This window comes from Rhinopithecus bieti, unplaced genomic scaffold (genome assembly GCF_001698545.2).
Source record: "Rhinopithecus bieti isolate Rb0 unplaced genomic scaffold, ASM169854v2 scaffold_4514, whole genome shotgun sequence".
In the NCBI taxonomy this organism is placed as follows: Eukaryota; Metazoa; Chordata; class Mammalia; order Primates; family Cercopithecidae; genus Rhinopithecus; species Rhinopithecus bieti.
This window is the reverse complement of record NW_016804396.1, coordinates 240,656-255,004: the sequence shown is the minus strand read 5'-3', so window position 1 is coordinate 255,004 and position 14,349 is coordinate 240,656. Positions and strand designations below refer to the sequence as shown.

Sequence of the window (14,349 nt, the reverse complement as noted above, 5' to 3'; positions counted from 1 at the left end):
ACAGTTAAGTTAGAGCTATGTTGGTTTATTCAAATAATCAGTGCATCCTTCAAGCAAGGTCAGTACTACGGCATTTACAATTCATATCTAAGTCAGTGAGCTCTTATCCATAGATTCAATTCTTTACCTTAAATTTTCTCAAGATTGGCCACAAAGTAGAACAAGTTTATCTGTACTATTTTATTTCTAAACATGAATGAAGAATTACATATTATTTAAGCATCTGTAATGCCATATCTAGAAAAACATGTTTAAGTAGAAATTCAGGTTCACAAAGATGAGTTAAGGATTCTGCTAATAAATAGAATTGATTCTATTAATCTTTTCTAATCACCATGACACAAACATAAACAATAAGTCAGAAGAGAAATAATTTATCATAAGTTAAAATATATGTAAAGCTTATTATGCTATATTTTAGTACTTTAATATTTTAAAATATTAAAAGCATATTTGTGTATATGGAAAGGTACCTGGTTCATAAGCAGAATAGAATATTATTTCAAGTTAATAATCATAAGTCAGAAACAGGAAGGATTTTTACAATTGTGGAATAATTTATTGATGAGAAAATATTAGTTCCACTTATCTGGGAGAATAAAAAGTATGTACATTTGATTTATAAGAGGTAGTCTCAAAAATATAAGAGTATAACATAGGTTTTTGTAATGAGATGTTAAATAGGAATTATTCTATTGTCTCTGACAGGTTGCTGGAATCTAAAAGCTGAAATGAAGAGGTACTAAGTGCCTTACTCCTCTACGAGACAACAGAGCAGCAGAACAGAATCAAACCCAGTTAGATACGATCACTGTGGCCAGAACCACTATCTGTCCTCCCCTTCCTGCTACAGGCAAAACATCTGAAAGGAGAGTCCATAACCCCCTTGAGTCAAGGAAGATAAAACTCCAGCAGTCACTGGCAACTGGAGAGACTGGGAGTTCGCGCCTCAGTTTGTTACATGCTAGGCTGCTTTGCACTTATCCTTGAGTAATAGACAAAAGAATTTGATAAAGTTTGTAGAGCAAAGAAAATTTGAGGGCTATGTGGAGGGGCCTGCAACACCATATTTGTCATGGCAACCATGTATGCATTTCCAGTGAGTTCATGTGAAATAATGAAAAGTGGGTCCCCAGGTGATGGGACTTCAGCAAGAAGCTGTGGGGTGCACTCCCAATTCTGAGAGCTAAAAGGTGAAGAAAAAGGACAAGACAAGTTCTTTTTGTCATATTTAACATCAGGCACCTGGGAAGTCAAGATGGTCATCAACAGCAACAAATTAGCCAGAAAGGCAGAAGCAACCAGTATGGACATGTAGTCCCCCAACATCAATGGGCTGTTAGACAGAGATTCGTTTGTCTTTGCTCACCTGTTCTCACCAGTTCTCAATAACAGAGACTTCAAAGACAAGGAAAGATTATCCAGCCCACAGTTTCTCTGCCTCGGTCTCTCTCTCTCTCTCTCTCTCTCTCTCTCTCTCTCTCACACACATACACACACACACACACATACACACATAGACACACACACAGGGTGTGGAGGGACACAGATGAGATTTAAACCAAGTTTGAGGCTTGAGTTTTAAATTAGATTGAAATTGAATAAAAATCATCAGCATAGTTCCTCAAAAGGTTAAACATACAGTTACCATATGGTCCAGTCACTCCACTCCTAGGTGTATACTCAAGAGAAATGAAAACATATGGCTACACGAACACTTGTAAATGAATACTCAGAGCAGCATTATTTATAATAACTAAAAATTGTAAACAACCCATATGTCCATCAACCAACAAATGGATTAAAAAATGTGTTATATTAATACAATGGAATATTTTTTCAACAAAACAAGAAATGAAGTATTGATAGCATGTTACAACATGAATGAACCTGGAAAACATTATGCTAAAAGAAAAAAAGCCAAATTTCAGAAAGTGAGAACAATAATTTTTGTATCCTGGTTGCTTCCTTGTACATAAAAAGTGATCCAAACATTCTAAAATTGTAATTTCGTAGTTCATAACTGATAGTCACCAAATGAATGAACACATGGTGATAGCTCTAAAAAACGAGAAACAGCTGGATTTAGGCAAGATAAAGCTAAAGAACAGAAGACACGAAAATTGAATAGCAAAAAAATGAAAAAATACCTGAAAGAGAACAAGTAAGAAATGGCTATGAAATATTCAATATATCAAGGGCAAAAAAATAGGTTTTTAAAACACATTGCTGTAAACACCAAAAAATGTAAATATTCAAATTATATTTTTACTCATTCGTTTTTTTCCCCTAAAGTTTCTTCTCCTCTAGTTGGTATAATGGAAATTTTCCTGAGTTTGTGTTCATGAGATAGTCTGAATATGGACTACCTGGTTCTATATATTGAACTGTATCACAAATACAAAAGCCTTCAGTTAATAAGAGTGAATGTGAGAATAGAACTGAAGGGATTCAACTCCAGTAGTTGTCCCTTCAAATTGGTGCTGAGAAACCAGAAAACCAGTGCTGCCTCTCGCTGGGGTAGCCGGTTTTGCAAACAGAATTCTTCAAGTCTCCTTGGCTGTCATCATAACCATCTTGATAAACTCTGAAGGAGCCCAAAAAAGTAATTTAAACAAAGAGAAAAGGCACACTACAAAGGAGAGTATTGTTCTGAAATCTTTCCATGTAAGTTCAACGTTTGACAGCATAGGTGACAAGTGAAAACAAGTGATTTTCTGCTCTGAAGTTAGCATGACCAATGAAAAGCACCTCCTTGTAAATCTTACATGGGCTGATCATCTCTTATTCCCTTCATTATACAATTAATAAAGTATATATTATAGATCTTAACTTCTAAACTGCTGTGTTAATATATCCTGATGGACAAAGATGGTAGAAATGATGATGATGATGATAGTAACATCAATAGCTTAATATTTATTAACTGCTTTATATATGGCCAGGTACTGTGTAAGCATTCTAGAAACATTATTTCATGTATTGTTAGCAACTATTCTGAGATAGGTATTTTATGATGTATATTTTACAGATGAGAATAATGTATTTTATGAACTTAGCCAAGCCCTATAGCTAGTAGTGAGTCTAGACTGAACCCAGGCAATCTGATTCCAGAAACTGCACAAAAAACAAGTGGACTCAACTGCTTCCCAGGAAAGTGCCTATACCAGACAAATCAATTCTGGAGAAAATTATGAGCATGAAAATGGTCTCACATGCCGTGATCCCTCTGCCCATCAATCTCTTTTTGTACAAGATATCCTCTGTGTTTTTCCATCTCAGGTGCCCTCTCCAGCAGCGACAGATTTTCTTAGCTCTTCCTCCTACAGTCAAAAGCGACATGAGGAGCAATTCCTGTAATTCCTGCTTACATGCTAGTGGAATGATGGCAGGTCAAGTATTTATCTGTGGCATAGTTGCTTTTCATAATTTTTCCAGGGATTATATAATAATATAAAATAGTCAATTACAGGAGTTGCAGGACTGTCATGGAAGGCCTTTTTGGATAGGCAGGCATTTTGGATCCCTTCACAGTGAACTGTACATAGAATGAGTTCTATTTTAACTGTTTAGCTTTAAGTCTAATAAACCAAGAAAAATGGGCATATAAAGATAGGGAAAATTTAAGATCTCAAGATAAAATCTAAGATACTTACCACTGCTTCCTGGACTCTTAATAAACTTGCAACAAACTTGCCTCTGCTTTCTTCTCCAAATCTCTCTCTCTTCCTGTCCTTTTTCTTATGTATGAGAATACTTGACCATTATCGATTTCTAACAGTTTACCAAAGGACCATGGCCTACACCTTTTCTTTGCCATAAATACCACTCCAGCAGCTACGGATACCATCCTTCAATTCTCAGGTTAAATTATCCCTTTGAGAAGTTCTCTCTAAACGTTGAAGTGGTGATAGGGGCTCCTCCTATGACTTCCAATGGTTTCCTATTTTATCTTTATTAAAATACTTATTCCATTGTATAATAACCATAATTATGCCTAATAACCACTGGAATTTAACTCCTTCTTCACAAATGCCTGGTATTACTTTAGTCACTTATAGCAGAGAGTTCTCACTGTCATGCGCCTCTGCTCCCAGGATCAATCTAGGTTTCATGTCCAGGCTCCTTTGCAGTTAGATGTGCTCATGTGACTCAGTGCTTTCTAACTAACCAAATGTGAACAGAAGTGACAAGGGCCACTATCATGCCTGGTCCATCCGATCCTTTTAGGCAATACTCTATTTTATATCCCCATGGTGAATTTGGAAGCCAAAAGTTAAAATTGTAAAATCACTGGCAGCCTAGGTTTCTAAATAGTTGTTTGAAGCAAACTTTCCTTACTTACCTAGAATCATTTTGGACTTTCACCTGAGCTTCTTCTTTCTAAATCCTTATTTTGAGGGATCTATTTATATAAATAGTATTTTCCCTATTATATATTATAAATATATATATTTTATAAATATAAATATATATATTTCCTAGAATCTAGAATAATATCTGCAGGTACATTAGAAATCTATAAATATGTGTTCACTTAAATAAATTAAATGAATGAGTAGTATTAATATCTTAAACAATAAATTCTATTTTTCTCATACTAATTTATAAAAATACTAATGTTGCTTTCATGTTTACCATGTACCAGTGCTTTCCAAAATCAGATACATAAAATGTCTTATTTAATCCCCAAAATAATATTATGAGATATTTACTATCATAATCTCATTATACAGATTAGTAAATTGAAGCTTATACCAGCTAATTCATTTGCCCAATGTATCCAAATTAGTAACTATATGAGCCAAGATTCAATTCCAATAATTTTACTCTGCACTCTATGTCTTTATTCTTTAAAAAGTTATTCCTATATTGCTGTGTAGAGGAAAGCAATAAAATTTTAAATAACAGTGGAATAAAATAATATTTTATATAAATAATACTTTCGCATTATGTAATAATTTCTAGGAAAGTGCTAAGAGTTCTTAAGAATTTATGATGACACATAGTACCATCTTAGTGTCATTTTAAACACCAAAAGACTCAGATGCTACCCAGAAAGTTAGTTTTAGATTTAAGGATGATATTTAAGTTTCAATGCTTCTAGTATTATTTTAAATACTTCATCGAGGCTTTGGCTTCATAAATGTTAACAGGACAGCAATTGCCTTAGAGATTTCTAGATTTCATTAACACACGAGTTTGATTAAATATATAAAATGAGAGCTTACTCTTAAATCAGCAGTCAATCCTTGCACATTTAGAGGTCAACCTTCAGGTTATAATTCACTCTAAATCACTTTGTTCTCTAAGTTAAGAAAATCCATTGTGATCTAATACCGTGTCATCTTCATCATGTACAGAAAAAACCTTCCCCACATAATTGGATCAATATCTGTTGTAGAAAGTCTAGACCAGATTAATTGAGTTGGTGCCTGTTTGGATTTTAGTCATTTTATCAGGAGTTTCAGATTGGCTTCTGAAAATCGATGCCCTGCTGTGTCAAACTCTAGCACAAGCCTATGTCAGAGGCTTTCTCTAGTATGGCCAAGCTTGAGCCTTAGCTTTTATTTAAGTAGTAATATGCTACATAATAGAAGTAAAACAGGCATTTTACTTCTATTTAATAGGCAAATAAAAAAGTCATTAGGAAAATTTATCACTGGATTCACTTAACAAAACCTGCACGATTTCGTTATTTTTAAGATAACTATAATCATACTTCATCTCTGACTCGGCTGCTCCCCCCATGTTATTGTATTGACAAGGCCAAGGTCATTTGTCATGATTAATGAAGCATGCAAGAACAGATATTGTCATGAATTCAGTTCAAATGTGTTTTAAGCCCTTTCTAATAGATATCCAAAGTCCTTGGGGGTGTGCGGTGTAGGGAGAAGATTCTTTTTTATAGATTCTTCTGTACAGTATGATTTTACAGTTTTTCCTCTGCATGTAAATACAATGAAATTTGTAAGATAAATTAAAATAGAAAACGTATTACTTAAAAAACTGGAAAAATTCAGCACTATAAAATGTTTATAGTAGTGGCCTGTGAGTGACAAGAATTATAGATGTAGTAATGTACTTTCAAAAATGGTCTACATGCATCACCTTCCTGTTTGTTTTTATAGAAACAATCAAAATCAACTTTATTTTTAAAATATGCTCTGAATAAAATCTGTATAAGTGCAAATGCTTGTAGATAATGGATTCTGGAGACAGTTTTGAACTATAAAGTTGCTTTTTTCCTATTAAAAAATTACAGGATACTGAGGATGTTTAGTTTGATTTATATTAAATGTTAAATAGCTATATTATGAGATAAGTCTCTCATATATTGGCAGGTATTGTTGGCTAAGTGCTGGAAAGTCACTGTTTACAAATCAGGTGCTGTCTCCAGAGAGAGGATAGCCTTGAGGTAACCTTTGCCTTTTACTCAAAAAGAAAATATAAGAAAAGTGGCAGTGAAACTTTCTAAGTTCTCAAATTTGTGCAGGTTGTTGAATATTTGGAAGGCAAAGTGCAAGTTGAATAAGAACATGAAACATTCATAGTAAGTTCAAATATTTAAGTACATAATGCACTAAATCAGATATAGTGTGTTCTCATAATAAAAATTGAAGACAGAGATGTAAGGAAAATCTAATTGAGAAACTCTAATTTATTAACTTAAGTTTTCAATGTATTAGGAAACAACTGTCATGATTCCTTTCTGAGATTAACATATTTGTGTAGTTTGAGTATCACAGGTGCTCTGGAAATAGCTTCTCATTGCCTACTAAGGAATCCCTTTTCCATTGGGGTCCCCCGTTTCTTTCTAACTACATTCTTGCCGTGTATTCACCCTTGCAATATGGAGCTATCTATAGATATTTATTTTCTTTCCTCCATGTCTTTCCTCTGCTCTGAATTCCTTTCCCTAATTTATCTACCTGCAAAACTCACATCGACCTTCAAAATCCCAGGTCAGGGTCACCTCTTGCCTTATGCAGCCTTTCCCAAGCCCTCTAGACAGTCCTCACTCACTCCTTGCTACTAATTGTACCTATGTATTCATAGCATTCAGCATTTTCAGGGTAGCCTGTTATGATTATAATTTTGCTTTCCCTCAACAGATGAGCAGTTTTTCATAATAAGGATAATGATGGAGTTTGATTTGGCTCTTTTTACTGAGTAAAATAACTCAGTGAAAATTTACTGTAATAAATTGAGAACTTTAACCAAGGACAACAAGGACATAAATTTCAAGGGTTTTTTACTCTCATTTTAGAAGTGCCTTCTAAGAAAGTAAAAAAACAAAAAGCAAGTTAAGTTTATTGAATCTTTCCAGCTGGTTAGGAATGTTTAAAAGGATGAATTTTGAAATTTTACTCATGATATTTTCTCCATATTATTGAAATAGCCCTCATCAAAATACATGAAGGCCAAGGGCATTCTTATGTTGGAAGCATTTAAGTGAAAAGAAGAAAACAAGAAATATCTCTGACTAAAAGCAAAGGTAAAGAAAAGTTGAAGACTAATGAGAAGGCAAGGACGAAGCAGAAGGAGCACTGCATCTAGGAGCAAGAAAGTGACTCCTAGTTCTTCATCTATCACTCATTAACAACGTTCTTTTGGCTGTTACACACAGATATACACACAACCATATACATTCAATCATAAACACACAACTACACAATGACAGGTTTTAGGACAAATTTTTTTCCACTTTCAACATTTTTCAAGGTGCTCAATTATTCTCCATTTAGATGTTCTGATTCTTTAAAATATATTCTACAAAAATCACTGCAGGGCTTATTTAATGTGGCTTAAAACTTTGTTGTTTTAAGTAGTATGATTTTGATAGATGGAGTTGAAAACAGTCAGTATTACTCACAGTACCGTGGTCCTGGCCCTGCTGCTGCATGGCTCTAGATACATTCCATTGACGCATTAACTCATTTAAAAATATGCTATTAACAGTTACCATGTGCCAGGCATCTACTCTTACTTGGTCTATTTTAAGGGAAGAAATTAGCCCATTCATAGAACAATATAGAATGTTTGCATATTACAAACATTCCCTCTGATATAGAAATTGTCAGTTCTTAATCTGAATTTGTATGCGTGTGTTTAAACATCAGGGCAAAACATTAAAAAGTTCAAAGTTAAAATTTTCAGTGCTTGAATTGTATGAAAGTTAGTTAAAAAAGATAATTCAAAGTTATTTATCCCAAGGCTGGGCACAGTGACTCACGCCTGTAATCCTAGCACTTTGGGAGGCTGAGGCAGGTAGATCATCTGAGGTCAGGAGTTCAAGACCAGCATGGCCAACATGGTGAAATCCCTGTCTCTACTAAAAATACAAAAAATTAGCCGGGTATGGTGGCGCACTCATGTAGTCCCAGCTACTTGGGGGCCTGAGACAGGAGAATCACTTGAACCCAGGAGGTGGAGGTTGCAGTGAGCTGAGATTGCACCACCATACTCCAGGCTGAGCTACAGAGTGAGACTCCATCTCAAAAGAAAAGAGAAAAAAAAAAAAAGAAAAAAAAGAAAGATAAAAGAATAAAGTTATTTATCCTACACTTTAACTGCTTTATTAATCACAAATCTTTAACAAATAATACATAGAATGAAAAATTTAAAAACATTTTTTAGGGGGGATGGTGATGGTCTACATTTGGTTTGTAAAAGAATTAGTACTTTTTGGTCAATACGAGTCTATTTTGTTAATTTTAGTTATCGTAAGTCCACAAATACTAGTAATACTAGGAACATGCTAATATAAAAATACTATTTATCTTGGAAATACTATGAATTAAGTAATTTTCATTTTGAGTAGATTTTATTTGAATTAATCTGGAGTTTTTACATTATAAAATTTATATTTCCAATTTTTAATCAATATAACCACTAGAGTGCCTGCTAGTCATGAAGATACAGTGGATCCAAGCCTGTGGTCCGTGTTTCTCAAATTTGAGAATGTGCAAATGTCAGAGAACGTGCACATGAACTCTAGTTTGAGGAATTCTGCCCTAAATTGTTCAAAAAGGATATTATCATATTGCCTGGGATATGGCCCTCTATGTATTTTCTCACAGATAGTATTCACTGTGATCCTCCATAATGAAGTCTCCACATTGGACCCCTTAAATTCTGTCTTTTCACATTAACCTGATTCCTTTCTCTGAGTTTGGTAAAAATAATTTTATATTCAAGATAATACCTTAATCTGATTATTAGCTAATTATAAAACAAGGAGCAATTAGAAAAGAACCATGGAGGGTAAGATAGGAGACAGAAGACTCCATTAATTTGCTTCTGATCTTTGAATGATTATATGATCTTGATTACATCACTTCATATCTCTAAGTCACAGTTTCCTCCTCTGTAAAAATAGTCCCCATATTCCCCACTGGTTTGCAATAACAAATGAAATAACAGATACGGACAGTACTATAACTGTCATGATACCAATATGGGACCTTCTAAATTTATGTATAATGTCTTGGGCTAAAGCCATATGAACTCAGACTTGAGACAAATCATTAAAAGACTGTTTAACTTTGGGTAATCTGCATTACACATAAACCTTGGTGTTCATGCATAATTAGGGTTAATAATACCTACCTCATAGGATTATTTTAAATATTTCATAAGATAATATATGTAAATTTTTTGGCTGATGTCCAGCCCTGGCAAATGCCTAAAAAGTAGTAGCAAATTCAAAAAAATGACCAAGGTTTGTAGCATGTATTTTATTGCTATTTTAGGGAATTCAATTAGAGGAATGAGAACATTGTGAAATTATAATGCCTTAGGAATGTAAAATACTAAAGCAGAGACCTGGTCCAAATTCCTAATTAAGTTTCTTAACTTTAACACAAGAGGAAATAGCCTCAAGAACATACTGTTAGGGTTGTTTATATAAACGAATCTAAAATGTTTCTTCTCTCACGTATGTATCCTATAGATGTAGATGAAAAACACAGAAGCGATGCCTCAGTTTGCACATCCTCTCATCAACTGATAAGCCATGATCAATCTGAGAAAACTGTTGCAACTATAGAAATGCAGGTGAAGATGATTCTTCTCTCTCATTGCAGTCTTGAGACTTACGGTTGAGAAAATAAGTAAATAAGCAAATAAAGAACCACTAAGGAATTACAGAGCAACAGAGAGACTATTCACAGAGGAATGGGTACATTATGTATGCTGATTGAATGTATCAATGTCATTTGGTTTAGCACCACATCCATATTTTATGTAAGTTAAAGTATGGAGGGAAGCTTCTGAGAATTGATACTGAAAATGTCTCAGAAATTACTGAAAGTTGTGCCTACAGTTCTTCCTTCAAATCTGTGCTTTCCATTTACTCCTGAGAAAAAGAAAGATGTTTTGGCTACAATATATCTTTTAGCAGATGTCTATTAAAATGTTCTCATGAACTAAGTTTGCCAGAAGAACTGAGACATTCTCCTCTGGCTTAGTAAAAATTGAAATTAATATTAGATAAGTATAATTTGCCTCTTGACCTCAATTAGCAAATTTATTATCTCCAACTCAAAGCAAACAATGGGTAAAAGGGTGAAAGATGACAATGAACTGAAGGAGACCGGGGAACTTTGGGTGGTCTCAGTCCCAATCAGTTTCCAGCAAATCCCTCTATTTCTTGGCTTTCTTAGGCCCTTAATGCTTTACATTTTCTCCTACTCACCAAGGGTTTGGTTTCATCTTCATCTTTGAAATAGTAGAGCTGATCCCCCTTGAGCACAAACCAGCGAGTATGCCAAGTCTTGACAAAGCCTCCTTGCTTCCTCAGCCACCCACACTTGATGGCATTCTGCCGCCCTTGGCCTTGTTGGGGGTTCTCCGTGGTGTCATTGTTCTCCTCCATTATCAAACTGATGGACTTTCCTAGTCAGCAAACAAAAAGAAAGGAAAATAATGAGGTGCTCCGTTATATTCAACTCCCTTTTAAACCACTCTTCTCCAAAAAAAAAAAAAAAAAAAAGAAAGAAAGAAAAAGAAAGAGAGGGAGAGGAGAGAGGAAAGAAAAGAAAGTAAAAGAAAGAGAGGGAGAGGAGGGAAAGAAAGAAAGAAAAGAAAGAGAGAAAGAGAGAAGGAAAGAGAGAAAGAAAGAGGGAGAGAAAGAGAGAGAGAGCAAGGGAAGTGAAGGGAAGGAAAGGGGAAGGGGAAGGGGAAGGGAGAGGGAAAAGGGGTGAAAAATGTTCCTTAACTCGTTGGCCAAATTTCTAGACACAAACCACAGACCTGGCAACAATATGCACAGAGGAAACATGCAGAGAGCTTGTTTTGCCGTCCTGCCTTCTTAAATGAATTCAGCAGCTGAGTGGTGCTCTTTGTCCCTAGGTAGAACTGAAAAATGAGAAAGTTCTAGAGGTAATGTGTGAAGAAGGAATTTCTAAAAATAACCTAAGAAGAACTGAAAATGAGAAAGTTCTAGAGGTAATGAGTGAAGAAGGAATTTCTAAAAACAAACTAAAACATAACTCTCAAGATTATGGCCTCTGTGTCTGTTGGGCACAGCCTAGGGCAGGCCCCTGCAGGCCTAGGTTTACCTGAGCAAGAGCTAGCCTGATATGTGTCCCCATTTCAAGAGACTATTTAGAAAACCTTAACAGAAGACATATGTCTTATATAGGGGAACTTATCTCAAGGTGTTTCTACCCCCTGTTTCCCAGATTATTCCCTCGACAGTTTCTTTGGCTGGTCAGGGATTCATACAGCTGAAAAGTTTAAGAGAAAACCAAAAAAAAAAAAAAAAAAACCAAAATACCTGCTTTTGCTAGTTTTTCCTGTAGTTTTTTCCTTTCTCCTACAGCCATTCTCAAGCTTCAGGAGTCTGTGGTGTGTGCCAGTGCATGACATGATGAGGAATATTTTAAGGTTATGTGTGAAGTAGTGTAAGGCCACACTACCTATACATAAGCAAGAAAATGAGTTCTTCATTGGAAAAATATTAACCAACAGGTGAGATGCTAAAACTGCTCCAGTAAAACAGAGAAGGTGGACATTCTGGGGAGCCAGGCACAAGTGGTTAAAAGAGATTTTCCTGTCCCGAAAGCTTCTTCCAAATTCTTGCTAATGTTTATTTCTAAACATTTGTTCAGGAATTGGGAAGTCCTCTCTATCTCTTGTGTCTCTGATGAGGTTATAAAGATATTGATTATCTGATAAAACGTAGATTATTCCTGTCCAGGCATATAAACAAAGTCCCTGTTTTATCAGTTCTGATTGATTCTGGAAGACAAGCTGTCTTTCTGTCCAGTCTTTATATTCACCACTAATTTTTTAATCAATTTGCATGTATACAATTCTACTTATAAATTCCATGAAGTTTCCATTGTCAGTCCTTGGTCATTTATGTTTCTTCCTTGAAGTCTCAGGGTCAAATCTTCCATTATTGTGATTCAAGTTCTCTCAATTTAGTCCTGCCATTCCTGTTGCAGGGATGAAGCAGAACCTTCGTTCTAATTACTTATTTTAATAACTTCAACCATCTTTGCAGAAGATTTGCCTCTTTCATTGGCATATATTTCAATCTATCACTATCCTTACCTTAATCTTCACCTCTTAAACTACTTTTAAACTTCAAGGAAGTCACTTGACTATTGTCTGTCTCATTCAATATGCACTTTTTTCCTTTCTTAAAAAAACAGTCCCCTGTCTCTACAATACATCTGGACACCTCCTTTGCCCTGTGGGGCATTCCGTGACCATAACCACTTATTGGAGAAAACATTCTTCCATCAGGTGTGTGCCCGTGTGGGTGCAGACTGGACCATACCTGATGCTTCCAATTTGCTATGCCCGCAGGGCAGGAACTTTCGTCTCCTTTCCTTCACAGTACCTGACCTACTATGACGAGCCAAGAACTCCATTCTAAATGAACAATTAATGCTGTAGGATAATTTAGATAGTAAGTATGCTTAGTTAGACCACCCTAAATAATCTTTTTCGTCTCCTGGTATTTAAACTGTTTAAATCTACACAACTTGCTGTTTCATCACTGCCTAATTATTCTTTGACCAAACACCTTAACTTATAAAGTTAAATGGGACCTTAAAACAAACATTCCAACACACACACACACATACAACACACACACACCCCACAAACATGCACACACAAATCTAGAATTCATTGCACAACAAATTATTTAGGGCCCTTATGTATTTTTTTCTTCCCTCTCCAATTCATGCTTTCTATTAAGTTTGAAAAATTCCCTCTACAGTGCTTCAAGGTTATTAGCAATCTACCATTGATAATACAAAAAATACAAGTAGCTAATTTCCCTTTTGTGTACATTAATGCCGTAGTGAGAAATGTGTGTACACTAGAACGTGGTTTCTGATTCCTTCTGCATATATTGTTTATAAGTCTGACCGAAGTCAATGACAATATTGCCCACTGAACTGACTATAATGCCTATACTTTTATGATTTCAGAATGCATCAGAAAGTGCTTTACTAATGCTAATTGAAGACTAATTGTACCAATTCATTAAAACAGAAATGAAAACAGACTTATACTCCTAAGGGAAAAAAATGCCACAACTATTGTTGGATGAGGAAAATTAAGTTTTACTAAAATAACCACAATTTGTATAGAGGTCTTAATATTTCTGGAAAAATAAAATGATTAAAATTCTATACTTCATCTTTAAAATGAGGATGCTGGACTGGATTATTTCCAACTATGGTCTCTTCTAGCACTCTGAAATCTATCATCTCTGTAATTCTGTAAGTGTAGGGACATCAGATATCCTTACTACTCAGTAGAATGTCTGGCATGCAGTGAAGCTCAATCAATGTTTGATGAAGTAATCAATTTTGCAACAGGTTTCATGCTAAGTATCTAAAAGTGAACACGATCTCCCTCTGAAATGTGATCTTCCCCCAAACCTGACCGTAGTAAATGACACCATGATACACCCAGTTTCAAAGATAAATATATAGAAAACTGATCATTTGACTCCTCACTCTTCCTCACCCTGGATATCAAATCAATCAGTAAATTCAGAATGCCTCTAAAAATAGTTCAAATCCATCCCTTTGGCTTCATCTCTATTGCCACCTTATGGTGCCGTCCACTATTATCTTTTTTTTTTTTTTTTTTTTTTTTTTTTTTGAGACGGAGTCTCGCTCTGTCGCCCAGGCTGGAGTGCAGTGGCCGGATCTCAGCTCACTGAGGAGATGATTCTAATAGCCTTCCGAGGAGTCTCACTGCTTCCATTTTTAGCCATAAACACAAACACACAGGTACATGCTCACACATATTTCATTCTCCAAAACGTAGCCAAAGTGAGCTTTTAAAAATTCAAATCAGATAAGGACTCTCAAC

The 14,349-nt window shown here is 35.2% G+C and overlaps 1 protein-coding gene across 1 annotated transcript in view; it reads right to left on the bottom strand.

Annotated features, from left to right (window-relative positions):
• Nucleotides 1-14,349, bottom strand: part of LOC108526856 (uncharacterized) — a gene marked incomplete at its 5' end in the record, with an annotated part of 248,129 nt that overhangs the window by 137,541 nt on the left and 96,239 nt on the right. Inside the window, 1 exon segment of the mRNA XM_017867832.1 lies at nt 10,700-10,899. Coding sequence (XP_017723321.1) covers nt 10,700-10,899 — 200 coding nt within the window.